Raw genomic sequence first — 16,872 nt, 5'->3', positions numbered from 1 at the left:
CTCTGAAGTACTTGAAGACCATTTATTTACTTAAATTATATCTCTATTTGACCTTGAAAACATACCTAATATGACTATGAGTTATAAATGACTAACTACTAACCTGTATTTATTATCCTAAGTAGCTTTCAAGGACTATTACAAGTAGTCAGAAGTTTTCCTGTGCCCTGCCTGTCCAGCAGCCACTCAGACAAGTAAACACACAGAGGTTTATATTACTTACAAACTGTATGGCCTAATGGATCAGACGTCTTGCTAGCAAGCTCTTATAACTTAAATTAACCGATTCCTATTAATCTATGTTTTGCCATGTGTTCCATGTCTTACTGGTCTGCTGGCATGTTGTTCCTTGGGTGGCAGCCTGGCATCTTTTCGCCTCTCTTTTTTCTTCCGGTCTATCTGCTTGAAAATCCACCTGCTTCTAAGCTGCCTTGCCATAGGCCAATGCAGCTTTATTTATCAACCAATCAGAGCAACACATATTCACAGTATACAGAAAGACATCCCACAACATAGAACTTTACTCTAAATTTTCAAATGAGCTGCATAGGTAAAATATCTTAAACAAGAATAGAACTAGATATACAGTATAAGAAAAGTAACCTTAAATTTGTATCAATATACAAGAATATCTTAAACAAGAGTAGAAACATATATACAGTATAACAAAATAACCCTAAATTTGTATCAGTATACAAAAATACCTTAAACAAGAGTAGAAACACATACATAATATAACAAAAATAATCTTAAACTTGTATCAATATACAAAAATCCATAAAATATTTTTAAATCCAAAAATCCATGTAAAATATTTAAGACCAGTGCTTGCTTTTTTAGTTTAAAAGTGTATTCAATAATTTATGCCTTTATCTTATCACTCCTATATCCCCCCCCCTTTTCTTTTCAGAATGATATCCCTGAATCTAATCTTTTCCCTGACTATGACCAATAGCAACTTGCAAACAACCCCCCAAATGATGACAAATATCCATAATTCACAGGATGACCAAAAGCCACCCACCCCAGCTCTTGGGAATGTGGGCATCATGTTCTTAAACTTGCTTCCTGTTTTCTGGGGGTGATGGCATCTTTGGGGAACTCTGAGAAAACTGAGATAACGGTTAAGTCCTGGGAGAGCCAGCTGCTGTCCAAGTCGGTGTGATGGGAAAGTGCAAGGCTTATCAAGTCCTGGCTGGAGTAGTCTACAATGCTGGACTATCTTAGCCAACCAGCTTGAAATTGTCCTGAGAAGTTTGTAGTCCAAAACTAATCTTTGGGTGGTGTTTGTCAGCTCAGTGGTGTTACCACAATCTAGGTGGAATTGTCGTTGTGGGGCCCCATCATCCTTTTGGAGACATCAAAGGTCACTATTAGGAATGGTCATGATTCACTGTAGAAAACTTAAACATTTTAAATGTCATATGCAGCAGATCTCAGAGAAGTTAAAGGATCAGAATTTGTTAATTACATCCAGGGTACACAAACTTAATTCCTAGTTACCTGCTTCAGACTCAAGCCCCAAATCATGTACAGGAAGCTAGATGAAGCCTATTTCTAGAATCAGTGCTCTGTATAACCATTAATATCATGACAGAAAGTTTAAATATATATTTAATTTTACATATCTATTTATATATTTAATTTATCTTATAAATTTTGAGATAATATTTATATCTTAAGAAAAACTTTAACCAGGCAGTGGTGGTTAGGTCTTTAATCTCAGCACTCAGGAGGCAGAGGCAGATAGACCTTAGTTGGAGGCCAGCCTGGTCCATGGAGTGAGTTTCAAGACAGCCAGGCCTACACAGAAAAACCCTATCTTGAAAGAGAAAATGAAAGAAAAGTTTTAATGAGTTAAAATAAAACCAAAGGATTATGAGATTAGTGGCAATAGAATAGTCTTTTTATTTAATTTTTCTTTTGTCCCAAACCAGGTGGCTCTTCTGACATGAGACAAAGATTTTGGATTTTCCTTTAACAAGCATACTTGGGTTTAGAGAAGGAGAAAGGCATGCTTTCAACTGCAAAGCACAGACATACATGCAGCCAAAACACTCGGATATACAAAAGAAATAAAAGGGTGGGAGTACTGGACCTAGTGCTACTCTTCTTTAATCCCAGCACTCTGGAGGCAGAGCCAGGAGGATCTCTGTGAGTTCAAGGCCAGCCTGGGCTACAGAGTGAGTTCCAGGACAGTCAGGGCTATGTAGAGAGACCCTGTCTCAAAAAGAGTCAAGGGAGCATGGTGGTGCCTGCCTTTAATTCCAGCACTCAGGAGGCAGAGGCAGGAGGATCTCTGTGAGTTGAGGCCAGTCTGGTCTGCAAGCAAGTTCCAGGCTTACCAGGGCTATATTGAGAGACCTTATCTCAATCAATGGATCAATCAATCAATAAGCCAGTGGGATGGCTCTGCTGGTGTTATATTTACATGTATGCTCATCAGAAGAGAGCACTGGATCCCATGGTGACTACAATTACAGAGGGTTGTGAGCCATCGTGTGGGCTCTGAGAACTGAACCCTGGACCTCTGGAAGAATAGCCATTCTTAACCACTGAACCATCAGCCCCCCTCAACTGAGTTCAAAGATGAAAACAAAAAACATTATACTTAGAAAACAGGGAAACAGGTCAGATAAAATGTTACACACCTGCAATCCCAGCATTTGAGAGGTGGAGGCAGAAATTAGGAGTTTGAGGGCACCCTCTGTCAAAAAAATGACTTTGAAGCCAACGTCGCCCAAATGAGATACTGTCTCAGAAAACAGATGGGCTCTGGAGAGATCCTCAGTGGTTTTGATTCCCAGCACTCACATGGCATTTCACACCTGGCTGTAACTCCAGTCTAGGGATCCACCCTGGGATTCCTAGTGAATTCCAAGACAGCCAGAGCTACTTAGCGAGACCCTATCTCAAAGGGAGGGGATCAGTTTTTACCATGCATTTAAATTATTTTTATTATCTTGTTAGGCAGGGCGGGGGTTGGGGGTTGAGTGCTGGAGGATGATGATGACATGTGGGAGTCAGAGGACAGCTTTATGTTCTCTCTCTCTCTCTCTCTCTCTCTCTCTCTCTCTCTCTCTCTCTCTCTCTCTTTCTCAATTGAAGTTGTCAGGCTTTAGTAGCAAGTGTTCTGCCTACTGAGACAACTCACCAGTCCCCATGTATGATATTTTATAAAAATAAACCATTCAAATAGCGATACACATGAGTACATGCCAAACAGGTGCGTCTGCACACTGACATTACTATTCGGGGGGACTACTTTATTTCTCTATGTACTCGCCCCAAGATGCACACCTTTTCTTTTTCATACTTTAGCCAGACACCGAACACACCAGGAAACACTTTCAAGTTAATCGTCTGGGGATACTGGCTGTCTTCCATCCTTATTCCTTTTCTTACTCTCTCCCTGCGTTTCCATTTCTCTCATGTCCCCTTTTCTGTGTCCTTCTCTACTTCTTTGTCTATTTCCTGCAGAATCTAAGGCTTAGATGCTGTGGGTTCTCTGTTCTCACTCCTAGGACCTACCTGTCACCTATCCCAGAAGGTGGCCTGAGTGGCCACCTTCATTTTCTAGGGCTTCTCTGACTAAGGGAGGGAACTCCACTCGTGCTCAGGTCAGTGACTTCTCTCCATCTGAACGGACAGGATTTATGCACATAACGCACACCTCTGGCCCTGACCAGGTATACCCCCCTTTCCCTAGGGACAACCTTTTCCAGGAGAGGCCCTTTCTGCGGCCATGTCCTTGCCAGTCTCAGTCCCCGTCTCCCCCTGTTGATTCCTGGGCCCACTGCAAAGATGGACCCTGTGGGCCCCAGTCCTTGTCTCAGAGCCCGGGAGGTCTCGGCTTTCCCTCCCCTCTCCCTTGCTCTCCGTCACTGCGGAGAAAAGGGGGCTGAGGCCAAGCGAGGCTCGGGTGCAGACCGAGCCCTCCTCCTGCCCGCAGGGGGCGCTGTGTGGGGCGGCGCGACGGCCGCGTCCCACCCGCGCGGGCGCTGGCGCTGGGTTTGGGGGGGTTGTGGCCTGGGGTCGGGGAGGAGCGGGTGCCCGCCTCGTCGCCGGGGAGCGTGGGCGTCGCCGGGGCCAAGGCCCAGGCTAGGCGTGTCCGCGCTGGCCATGGCCGGACCCGCTCGGGTAAGGGCCCCGCGCGGACCGGGCTCAGGGCGGGGGCGGGACCGCGGGCTGCGCGTGCGGCGGCGTGGGGACCCCAACAAAGCCGGGTCCGCGCGGCGGTCGCCGGCGCCTCCGACAGCGGCGGCTTCACAGCCTTCTCTCACGATCGCAGCAAACGCCTTCGGGGTTGGGGTTTCCGAAGGTTTGCAGTGGTGTCCGGGGTTTACGAGGTCATAATTTAGCCGCAGACTGGCGTTCACTGCGTTCACGTTGTGTGTGAGGGAGGACCTCATGCCAGGAGGGTAGAAAAGGGCTGTAAAATCGGCACGGAGCTCGCGCCGTTTGATTATTTCGTGTTTTGTTGAAACCAGGGAATAGAGGGAATGGCTGTTTTTTATTATGCAGTTCTAACTGCTCTATTAAGCATTCTTGATTATTAAACAAGGCAGAGATAACTAATTTTAAAACACCCTGTACGTTCTCAACGAATGTACAGTTTTTCAGGATTACATATACAAAAGATAGGCAGTGCAATTATAAACAGAATTTTGAGTAAACGGGAGCTGGCCATTTCTGTAGATAGAAAAATAAACAATAAAATAATCTTCCGTAAATCCTTTTCAGTTTCATGAAATGACAGATATTTGTGAATTTATTAAAAGTAGATAATAAAGCTCAGTTGCAAAAGACACAATAGTTCTTCCTAATCCACAGGATATGTTCTCCAGCCCCCAGTGGGTGCCTAAAATGGAGTATCATAGGAGGAGCTCTAATGTAATACTTTACTGTCTTAACCAAGCACCTGCTGTACACTATTGCTGTGAAACTCTTGCAGTTTAAATTATGATGGCAAAACTGGCATGACTTTGTTGTTGTTGTTACATCTTCACAGTTTCACAGGTTGAGGGTTCATTCTTGCTACAAAATTTAGCGACTTCAGCATAGAAAAAAAATTTTTTTTGCCTCAAAACAGAATTCTTTTATTTTGTCCAAAACAGTACAGCATAAATATCCCCAACAATACATAAACCTATATATATAATACAGAATATCTTCAATATTTTTCTTTTATATGGCAGCACAATAGTATATGCAAGTGAAAGTACTGTTGATGGGACAAGAGGACACTTAATCTGGGCAATGTCCTAGTTAGTCAGGTATCAGCATTCAAAGGCCAGGTAAACATTCATTCTAGTAAGAAAAACAGTATTAAAACAATTCCTATAAAGCACATGCACATGCACACTTTAAAGCTCAGGTTGTTTATACCCTTTGACTTAGTAATACTCCAGTTTAGGCTTTATTCTATGAAAGTGAAAGTCCTGATACATAAGGAAACCCATCCGAGGGGAGGCCCAGCATGGTGGCATTTGTCTTTTAATCGTGGCACTAGAGACAGAGGGAGGTAGATCTCTGAGATCTAGGTCAGTCCAGGTCTACATAACACATGAGAACCTGTCTTAAAATAAATATATAAAATTTACAGAGAAGAGAGAAGCAGTGTGTGTATGGCCCATTAATGGGCTCTGTCTCCTTGTGGAATACGATGTAATCATGCAATTTACTCCAGTGTGAGTTGGCTTCCTGTATTGGTCTGAACAAATGGCCATGACACATTGAGAGATTGAGGTTTCACACTGATTTGGTTTTATGTTTGTAAAGAACTTACCATCCTGCACATACAGATGTGTAGTTTGAAGACACATGAGATGGATGTAGTGGCGGTAACAGAGCATAGAGGAGAGGAAGCAAACCATTTTGTCTATTTAATTACATTTTTTCCTTCATGTTTATTTTATGTATATGGGGGTTTTGTCTGCATGTGTGTCTGTGCAACATGTGTGTGCAGTGTCTGTGGAGAACAGAAGAGGGCATTAGGTTCCCTGGGACTGGAGTTATGGATGGCTGTGAACTACTGTGTGGGAGCTGGGAATTAAACCTGGGCCCTTAGGAGGAGCATCCAGTGCTCGTGACTGCTGAGCCATCTCTCCAGCCCACAAATCACCACCCCCACCCCCCAGACAGGGTCTCACTGTGTAGCCCTGGCTGTCCTGGAACCCACTCTGTAGACCAAGCTGGCCTCAGACTCACAGAGATCCACTTGCCTCTGTAAATCCCTTTTGTGGAAGAGACCGCTGAATCAAAACAGCTGTTCACTCCATGAGTCTCAACTAAACGATGAGGATGAACTGGAGTCACTTGTAGTGATTGTGACTGTATCTGTATAATGTCTTTCACTTCAGTTACCGCTGACTTTTGAAGATGTGGCCATTTATTTCTCTGAGCAAGAGTGGCGGCATTTGGAAGCATGGCAGCAGGAACTTTACAAGCATGTCATGAGAGCCAATTATGAGACACTTGTCTCTCTAGGTAAGAAGCTTTCAACTCCTGGGTGAGTCTTGCAGCTGGTCTTCTGAGAGCCCCTCAAGCACTTGATACTCCTGTTGGGTGCCAAGATTGCTTAGATGCTAACCCAGGAAAGCCTGTTAGCTTTTGTTGTTGTTGTTAGTAATAAAGTACACATTACCCTTCCTTACTCGGGGTAGACGGTACAGGACAGTATTTAAGACAACATGTGATGTCACCTAGTCAGAGGTAGCTAAGGCATATTTTAAAACTTTTGCCATCACAGTTTACTCTTACTCTGAGATTGCCTGATTTTCCACTGAGAAGCACGCCTGCCTCATCCCATAAAGTACCTGTGCGCCTTAACCTAGAAAGTGGGCTCCTTGCAGCTTTACAATGGGGTTAAACACTGCAAGAAACTAACGGTCTTCCCTGTAGTGTGGTTCTGAAAGAGTGCACATTGAGGTGGTTAAGTGTGGCTGAATCTGATTAGGATATTTTTCCTTCTTGGGTTCTATCATCATCACCATCATCATCACCATCACCATCATCATCATCATCATCACCATCATCATCATCATCATCATCCCTCCTCTTCCTGTGTGTGATTCTGGAGAGAACATCCAGGTCTTTGCATGTGCTAGGCAAGGGCTTTACCACTTGAATTAAACTTACACCTTCTTTATAGTTCTTGTTTGTTTATTTGTTTTTTAATTTTTGTTGCTGTTTTATAGTTTTTTGAGACAAGGTCTCACTTACTGTATAGCTGAGGCTGGCCTGGAACTCTCTGTATATAGCTCAACCTAGCTTCCAACTCACAAAGATCTACTTGCCTCGAGTGCTGGGATTAAAGGTGTACAGCAGCCAGGTGTGGTGGCACACCCTACCAGGGCTACACATTTGTCAGGATGGTGGTTCACACTTTTTAATCTCAGGACTTGGGAGCCAGAGGCAAGTGGATCCCTGAATTTGAGGCCAGCCTGGTCTATATAGTGAATTCTAGGACATGATGGGCTACAAAGAGATGCTATTAAATAAATAAATAAATAAATAAATAAATAAATAAATAAATAAATAAATAAATAAATAAATGGTGTGAACCATATGCCTGGCTAATTTTTCTTATATATCAAATGAATTTTTAAATGAGTCTGGAGCTGGAGAGATGAGTCAGTATTTCAGTAGTGAAAACCCTGCTTTGGCAGCATGAAAATCTGAATTTTCAGAACCCACATAAAAAGATGGGTGCAGTGGCACATGCCTGTTTGTAATCCCATTGATGGGCCAGGTGAGAGGCGAAGACAGGTGGATCCCTAGAAGATTGAAGGCTACCTAGCCTGACCTGCATGGCAAAAAGATTGAGGCCAATGATGGATCCTGTCTCAAAATTTAAAAGGTGGAATATAGCAGGTCTTTCTTTGGACTACCAGCTCCCAAATAATGACACAGAGAAATTTTATTAATTATGAAAGCTTAGCCTTAGCTTAGGCTTGTTCCCAACTAGCTCTTAAAACTTAAATTAACCCACTTATATTAATCTACATTCCGTTTCATGGTTTGTTACCTCTCCTCAGTACCATATGTCCAAGTTCATGCGAGTTTGGCTGTTGAATCTCCTGCCTCAGATTTGAATCTCTCAAATGTAGCCAGACATTTCTCCCACCCATGGTCCCGCAGCCACTTATAAAGTAAACACACAGAGGCTTATATTAATTACAGACTGTGTGGCCTATGGCTCAGGCTTCTTGCTAGCTAGCTTTTATAGCTTAACTCAACCCATTCCTATTCATCTGTTTTGTCACACAGCTTTGTGACATTACCTGTTCTCTCATATCTTGCTTCTCCTAACAGCAGTTCACAGCATCTCCATCGGTCCATTCTTCTTCATCTCTGTCTTCAGTTTTAATGTACCACCTAACCTTATTCTGCCTCACCATTGGCCAAACAGCTTTATTTATCAACCAGTGAGAGCAAAACATATTCACAGTGTACAGAAAGATATCCCACCACAAGATTCTTTCCCAGAGTTCCTATCTCTCCCTGGATGTCCTGCCTATCCTCTCCTGCTTAGCTATTGGCAGTTCAGCTCCTTATTAAACCAATGAGAAGGTGCCTTAGGCAGGTGAGGAAGGACAGAGACACATTTTTATACAGTTTACAAAAAGATTGTCCCTATAGTAGAAGGTATCCTGAGAACCAATACCTAGGGTTATCCCTTGACTTCCAAATGCATGCCACGTACCTCCCAACATACACAGATACAAAATTATTGGAATTTTCCCCAAGGGCCTGCCCTGAGCAAATCCTGGGGAAGACACTATGTTCAGCGTGGGGTTATCTGAGGGAAAAGAATCCATGTACACCATGCTCTTTCGTCCATTTACTTTATTACTTTGAGACAAAATTCTATCCACATAGCTTCAGCTCTTAACTCACACTCAGCTGCTCTCTGTCCCTTCTTTTCCTGTCCTCTTATAGCCCTAATAATAACTAAGCTCTTATGCTCTCCATCTCATCCTCCGCCCCTCCGTCCTCCATCTTTACTTCCTCTTTTCCTCTTCTGACCTGATTCAAATCCACCTATATATAGTCTGCAAAACTTTTCCTTGCTCTTTCTTCCTCATCCCGAGCCATTCTGCCTTATCATCTATAGATACTGCCTTGTTCCTCTCTCCTCCAGCCATGGGACTCTGCTAAGACCAGGAACTCTGTCCCAGCTATCACTGCACCTGGTCATGCAAAAAACGCTATTATCCTGAGTCAGTAGTTCTGCAGTACTACTTGGCCTGAAGGAAAAGGATGGTCTGAGCTTCATTTGCACAAGAAACAAAGCTATGCATCTACAGTCTGCCTGTTTCTTAGGCTCTGTAGGGGTGTTATCTAGTAGATCAGCAGTAGGTCTGAGAAGCTTATACTGTTTGCCATAAGGCCTGTAGTAGGCGAGTGCACAAGAATTTCATAGCAGAAGACAGCTGATGTATTAAAAGCTGAATAACACCAAATATTCCTTGATATATATTTTTTTAATTTTATGTGCTCATGAGTATTTTATCTCTGGAGCTATAGATAGTTGTAAGCTGCTGTCTGGATGCTGGGAATTGAACCCAGGTCTTCTGGAAGAACAGATCTCTGAGTTTGAGGCCAGCCAGAATTGCATACTGAGACATCAGACAGGGGCCTGGAGAGATGACTCAGTGGTTAAGAGACATCAGACATCATCATCATCACAATAATAATAACAATAAGAAAGCATTTTCCCATTTGTTTTTAATTAAATATAACATCATTAGATATGCAAAGACTATGAAAAATGGCACAGTTCCGATAACATGTCTAGATAGACCAGGAAGTGCTGATAGATGGGTGAGTCTGTTTGTCAGCATCTCATGTATTGTTCCAGAAGTAGATTTTGAGAAATTTAAAATTGACGTGCCTTACAACACTCAAACCAAACTACCCTGTTGGACTTCTCTGTACAGATAATGGACTTCCAAAACCACAACTAATATCCTGGATTGAACTTGGGAGAGAGCTCTTTGGCAGCTGGGGAGAAGAAGACAAACTAGAGAACGGGATTCGCTCCTCTATAGATGATGTGCACTTTCATCTAGTTATTGAGGAACCGCTATTTGAGAGTGAGTATGAAGAACCTGGTGTCCTAAAGTGGATGTTATGATGTACACTTGTAATCTCCACACTTGGGAGATGATGCAAGAGGAGGAGAGGAGCGCCAAGTTATCCTCATCGGCATAGTGAGTTAAGTCCAGTCTCAACTACACGAGGCCCTATCTCAAAAAAGAAAGAAACCATGGTCTTAACCCAAACACATCACATTCTGATTTCTTGTTTTTCTTTCTCTGATCTTTTCTTCCTGTTTGGCTGACCTGAGGCTTGATGTTGCATATATTTTAGAGAAAGGCAGTAAAGCATAGTGGTTAGGCATGTGACTGCTAAAGCCTGAGTCTGATCTCTCCATTTGTAAGTGACTGTCATTTTCTTTTGTTGTGACAAAACACCATGACCAAGACAACTACTAAAAGAAGGTTTTAACTAGGGGCTGATGGTTGCAGAGGCCTAGAGTCCATGACCATCATGGCATGGAGCACAGTAGCAGGCAGGCAGGCATGGCACTGGAGCAGTAACTGAGAACTCACCTCTCATCCACGAGTAGAGACAGGGAAAGCTCACTGGGAATGGCATGATGGGCTTTTGAAATCTCAAAGCCCACCCCACAGTGACGCACCTCTTCCAGTAAGGCCACACCTCCTAATCCTTGCCAAACAGTTCTACCAACTGAGGGCCCTGTATTAAAACATATGAGTCTGTGGGACCATTCCAATCCAAGAACCTACAGGAGAGTGTTAGGAAGGAGTAATGTGTACAGTGCTGAAGAAGTCATTAATGGAGCTGTTCTCGCCAGTGGATGGGAAAGAACAAAGCTGAGATGGCTTACCCTGTCTCCTTGAGCAAAGCAGTCTTTCAGCTGTGAGCTCCTATAATACCAAAAGAGAAAAGAAAAGAAGTAGCATACCACGAATATGCCATGGCACAGTGCAATAATCACTATTCCAAAAATGAAGAATGAGGCTATAGCAAGAAAATAGAGGACTGAAGCAAGACCCACATCCAGAAGGGCAAACACTAAGCCCTGCAGGTCCATATCTATCATCTGGGGCTTATGCTAGAGTCATTTAGGGTCCACTGGCCTTGGGCAGCTCCATCTCTCCAGCTCTGCCCCTGTAGTACATCTGAAGTACTTCTTGGGCCAGCTCCAGTTTGTTCCTGCAATTTTCCAGAGTTCTGGACATCTCTCCATAGAGAGATCCTGTCTCAAAAAGAAATTAATAATTTATCATATTATTTATTATTTGTGTGTATGGTGTGGATGCCTGTGTAAGTTTGTATGCTCCATGTGTATGCAGTGTCCACAGAGGCCAGAAGATGGAGTTGAATCCCATGGAATTGGAATCATGTAGGTGCTGGAAACAGAACCTGGGTCCTCTGCAAGAGCAGTCAGTACTCTTAAACCACCCCTCTGTCTCTTCTGCCCTATTCCTCCTCGCCTCTTTTTTTTTTTTTTTTTTTAAGCAGGATAAAGAGCCCCAAACCAGAAGCAATTAGCTTGGTAAGGTTTACACAGTGGGCAAATGGGATTCATACCTACGCAGTCAGTTTCCAGGCCTTAGACCCTCCCTTTGAGACTCAGGTTTTCATCTTTTCACTTTCGTCATAACATTAACATAGCTCAGTTTAGTTTAGTTTCGGCAAATGGTTTTTGAACTCATTTTGGTCATGTTTTGTAGTTTAATGGGAGCAGGATGCTCCCACCACAGGTTGACTGTTTATGGATCACTTTACTGGTGATGACTTTCAGTCGCGCCATAGACAAAAATTTACTGAATTTTTGTTTTCATTTTCAGGTAGGCAGCAAGCTGTGAAGTCAAGAGCAGTCACATGCCGTATGCAGTTAAATCCTCTGGAGAGTCAGCATTCCTTTGGGCTTGTTTTAGGAGGAAAGGAAGATGTTTCCCTCGGGCATGACCAAGGCATCGGTCTTGTAAATGCACAGACACACAGCCTCGGGACTCTAGTTTCCACAGTGCACAGTTCCAGTGAGGCTGCCCAAAAAGGACTCTGGAGTCACAGAACTCCGGATCTCCCTGGCTTGCAAAAAGTCACCTCTGGGCAGAGTACCCAACACTCTTGTCCTGTCTGTGGGGAGAACTCTCGGGAGGAGAATCACTTGGTGAAGCACCGAAAGGGTCACCCCAAGAACCCATCTTGTAGGGTCTGGAAGAAGGTCAGCAGGCAGACTGGGTCACAACAGCAGTGGAATTTCTCATGCCTTGAGTGTGGGAAGAGCTTCTGCCTGAAGCAGTATTTGGTGAGACATCTAGATGCCCATACAAAGAAGAGACCACCTCAGTGCCCTACATGCAAAGTGTACTTCCCTCATGAGCGTACCCTCTTCAGCTGTCATCTCAAGAACAATTCTTCCCAGCACCCCAAATGTGACAAGAGCTTCCCATTGGATAGCAATGTTCACCAATACCAGCAGAGCCAGGAGAGGCCAGCCTCCTGGAGGGAAGACCCCATGGTGCCCTCAAGACAGAAGCCAGATCCCAGTCTGGACTATGAGGGCAGCTGCCACAAGGGTAGCAAGCTGAAGGCCCTGGAGTGTGGCTGCAGCCTAGGTGAGGATAAACCCTGCTGCTCATGCACAGAATGTGGTGGTTGCTTCCTCTCACGGTCTAAGCAGGCCATCCTCTGCAGGGCACACACAGGAGAAAAACCCTTTCCGTGTCCAGAGAGCAACAAGTGCTTCTGCCTGAGAGACCTGCAGATTGTCCACCGGAGTGTGCATGGTGAGGAGAGACGGTTCTCCTGTAGGAAGTGTGGGCAGGGCTTCACTAAACATTGCAAACTCACAGAACATGCCCGAGACCTCAGTGGGGAGAAATCTTTCTGGTGTACCCAGTGTGGAAGGAACTTCAGCCCAAAGGAACAGCCGCTGAGGCACCCGCGGCTTCACCCAGAGGAAAAGCCCTTTCAATGCACAGTGTGTGACTTATGCTCCCGTCTGAAGAGCAGGCTGAGAGAAAGGCCCTTCTCCTGCAGCGAGTGCGGCCGAGCCTTCACCCATCAGTGCAAGCTCCGTGAGCATCTCAGAGCGCACAGTGGAGAGAGGCCCTTTCGGTGCCCCGAGTGCCACAAGAGCTTCCGCCTGAAGGGCATCCTGAAGGCCCACCAGCGCACCCACAGCAAGGAGAGGCCGTTCTCTTGCGGGGAGTGTGGCAAGGGCTTCACCAGACAGTCCAAGCTCACAGAGCACTTCCGTGTCCACAGTGGAGAGAGGCCCTTCCAGTGTCCCGAGTGTGACAGGAGCTTTCGCCTAAAGGGGCAGCTGCTTGACCATCAGCGCCTACACACGGGAGAGAGACCCTTCCAGTGCCCGGAGTGTGGCAAGAGCTACCGTGTGAAGGCCGACATGAAGGCACACCAGCTGCTGCACAGCGGCCGGATGCCATTCTCCTGCCAGTGTGGGAAGGGCTTTGCCAAACAGTCTAAACTCGTGGAACACATGAGGACACACACAGGAGAGAAGCCTTTTCAGTGTCCCAAGTGTGACAAGAGTTTCCGATTGAAGGCTCAGCTGCTCAGCCACCAGGGCCTGCATACAGGCGAGAGACCTTTCCATTGCCCCGAATGTGATAAAAACTTCCGGGAAAGGGGTCACATGCTCAGGCACCAGCGCATCCACAGGCCTGAGAGGCCCTTTGCCTGTGGAGACTGTGGGAAAGGTTTCATTTATAAGTCCAAACTGGTTGAGCACATTAGAGTGCACACAAAGTCCTGTCGGGTTCCACGTGAGCCTGACATTAAGAAAAGGCTTAGCCAACTGTTTGCAATGATCGAGGCTGACTGGAGTTGAGTCCTCAAAGCCATGAGCAGAGCTTCATTGCCAGGGTAGCATGAAGAATGGTGGCCAAACCCACAGGAAAGCGGGTTTTAGGAAAAGGGGCTCTACTTTTATCAAAAAATAAATAAATAAATAAATAAATAAATAAATAAATAAATAAATAAATAACAAATTAAAAATTGGAAACTATGGAGAACTTTCTTTTTTGGAATACCACCAATTATATTTTCCCTCCCTTGGTAAAATGGTATTTGTTCTTCCTCCCACTTTAACTGCATTTGGGCAAAATGCAGTTAGTTCAAAAGCCCTATCTTAAATCAGAAGGAAATCCCTCCAGTACCACTGTCAAAGCTAAAAAGGGACATCTGTTTAATATCGAATCTACTCTGTTCTTTTCAGAGTATGATTCTAAGCGGTTAAATCCAGATTTTATTTCTGTCGTGATACACTTTTGGATTTGCTTTTGATTCATTTATTTGGAAACCAATAGCGATAAAATGAAGTCTGAATTTCATGTGAACGCTGAAGTTTCTCATCAGGACCCTTGGTGATTAAAGTGCGGTGTACCCTAAGAAAATGCTGATAGTCTGAGTTGAAGAAACAAAAGACCAAAGGTGTTGAGAGGTTTGGATCAAGATTGGGGTTGAGTTGGTGGGTAGAGATTTGGGAGTTCCAGAGTAGAGATGCTACTTGGAGCAGAAGTGAGATTCCCAAGAATGAATGAATATTTAAGCAATTGCCTAAAACATACACAGAACACAAAACAGAGGTATCACAATATGTGAATGATTTATAGTCTCAAGTCTTTTTAAACTATAGAGATCAGAAAGGGATTCTTTTAAAGTTTCAAACTCTAATGTTAGAGAAGGAAACAAAAGCCACCATGAAGTCTCCCCAACAGCCTCAGGCCCAGGTGGTGACTGTATTGAGGTTCCTCCCTCCTACCTGCCCAACAGAGTCTGACTATGTAGTCCTGGCCAGCCTGGAATTCACCATGTAGACCCGTCTGGCCTCAACTCACAATTATCTACTGCCTCAGTCCCCCAAGTTCTGGGATTAAAGGTGTGGTCTTCTGCTGTGGGATGTTCTGTATGGCAAATGTGTTGCTCTGATTGGTCAATAAATCAAACACTGATTGGCCAGTGGCTAGGCAGGAAGTATAGGCTGGACTAACAGAGAAGAGAAAAGAAAGAACAGGAAGGCAGAAGGAGACACTGCCAGTCGCCACCATGACAAGCCGCATGTGAAGCATGTGAAGATGCCAGTAAGCCAAGAGCCACGTGGCAAGGTATAGATTTATGGAAATGGATCAATTTAAGCTATAAGAACAGTTAGTAAGAAGTCTGCCACAGCCACACAGTTTGTAAGCAATATAAGTCTCTGTGTTTACTTGGTTGGGTCTGAGCGGCTGTGCGACTGGCGGGTGACAAAGATTTGTCCTGACTGTGGGCCAGGCAGGAAAACTCTAGCTACAGTCTTCCACTGGGCAGGGATTTCTTGCATTGCACTTAATTGAAAAATCTAGAAATCCATGTGATGTTCTGTGGATAGGAAATACCTCAAACCAAACCTAACCCTACTACCTAACTAGTTAATCACAGAAGGGAGAAAAAAGGGGGTTGTTTTTTCAAATACAGAAGAGCAGCACAAGGGGGGAAAGAATGGACAAAACCAAGTGTTCAGTGAAAAAAATCTCAGGCACGGTAACCAGCAGCATCTCAGATGAGACCAAAAGATTGGTAAGAATGAAATCTTGAGATAAGGAAGATAGATCTATGATGAATAAGTTGTGATTTGGGAGACAAAGAGATGTTTTAGGGACAAAATGGAAACCTCTATCAGCTTGAATGCAATTCCTTGGCTCACTCTTTATCAAGACAGGTTTTTGTTGATTGTTTTTAAATTTTTTTTTTTTCTTTGAGACAGGGTTTCTCTGTGTAGTTTTGGTAGCTTTCCTGGAACTCGCTCTGTAGACCAGGCTGGCCTTGAACTCACAGAGATCCGCCTGGCTCTGCCTCCCAAGTGCTGGGATTAAAGGCGTGTGCCACCACTGCCCGGCAAATTTTTTTTTTTTAATGTGTATGAATATTTTACCTGCATGTATGTCTGTACACCATGTGCATGCCTGGTGCCCGCAGAGGCCAGAAGAGGGTGTGTAGTACGCTCAGGCTCTGGAGTTATGGACTGTTGTGAACTGTCGTGTAAGTGCTGTGATTCAAACCCAGGCGCTCGACATGAGTAGCAAGTGTTCTTAACTGGCGAGCCGTTTCCCCGGCGCCTGCATTGACTAGTACTTACCTGTTTTTCTGTATGTGTCTGTGTGTGAGGGCCAGCGCATGCGCCATGGTGCTTGTGTCGAGTTTAGAGGACAGCCTCGGGTGACCATCCTCTTGCCTACCTTGTGTAGTCAGGGCCTCTGTCTGTTTGTCTCTGTGCTGTGTACTCCCTTGAGCTTTGCAGGGATTGGCCTGTCTCTGCCTTCTACCTCAGAATGGAAATGCTGGATTACAGACAAGTACCATGGTGTCCAGCATTTTGTTTTTAAATTATTTATTTAACCCTGTGTGTGTACCTGGGTCTATTCAGCTGTGTGCTTGTGCACTGGGAGGCCAGACTCATGGAATCCCCCTAGAGTTACAGGTGGTGGGTGCTGGACTGGAATTCAGCTCCTCCACAAGAGTGGTACACACTTTTTTTTTTTTTTTTTTTTTTTTTGTTTTGGTTTTTCGAGACAGGGTTTCTCGGTGTAGCTTTGTGCCTTTCCTGGAACTCACTCTGTAGCCCAGGTTGCCCTCGAACTCACAGAGATCCACCTGCCTCTACCTCCCGAGTGCTGGGATTAAAGGCGTCTGCCACCACTGCCCGGCAATGGTACAGACTCTTAATCACAACCACGGAGCCATCTTTCCAGCACTTCATGCAGTTTTTACTTGAGTTTTGAGGATCCAAACTGAGGTCATCAGGCTTGAGCACTTTTATCTGCTGAA

The 16,872-nt window shown here is 44.6% G+C and overlaps 1 protein-coding gene across 1 annotated transcript; it reads left to right on the top strand.

Annotated features, from left to right (window-relative positions):
- Positions 1 to 4,033: 4,033 nt before the first annotated feature.
- On the top strand, positions 4,034 to 14,000 carry Znf786 (zinc finger protein 786). The gene is made up of 4 exons (XM_015988878.3): positions 4,034 to 4,140; positions 6,363 to 6,489; positions 9,945 to 10,100; positions 11,886 to 14,000. Exons 1-4 carry the CDS (start codon positions 4,123 to 4,125, stop codon positions 13,895 to 13,897), a joined length of 2,313 nt encoding a protein of 770 aa, XP_015844364.1. The 5' UTR covers positions 4,034 to 4,122; the 3' UTR covers positions 13,898 to 14,000.
- The last annotated feature ends 2,872 nt before the right edge of the window (positions 14,001 to 16,872 follow it).

Source organism: Peromyscus maniculatus, chromosome 3, assembly GCF_049852395.1.
Source record: "Peromyscus maniculatus bairdii isolate BWxNUB_F1_BW_parent chromosome 3, HU_Pman_BW_mat_3.1, whole genome shotgun sequence".
In the NCBI taxonomy this organism is placed as follows: Eukaryota; Metazoa; Chordata; class Mammalia; order Rodentia; family Cricetidae; genus Peromyscus; species Peromyscus maniculatus.
The sequence above is the reverse complement of the archived record's forward strand: the minus strand, read 5'-3'. Positions and strand labels throughout refer to the sequence as shown.

Bases quoted from the DNA above. Each gene is read 5' to 3' on its own strand.
- Znf786 (XM_015988878.3), top strand. The intron at 6,490-9,944 runs GTAAGAAGCTTT...TTCTCTGTACAG, and splicing joins TGAGACACTTGTCTCTCTAG to ATAATGGACTTCCAAAACCA. The intron at 10,101-11,885 runs GTGAGTATGAAG...TTTCATTTTCAG, and splicing joins TGAGGAACCGCTATTTGAGA to GTAGGCAGCAAGCTGTGAAG.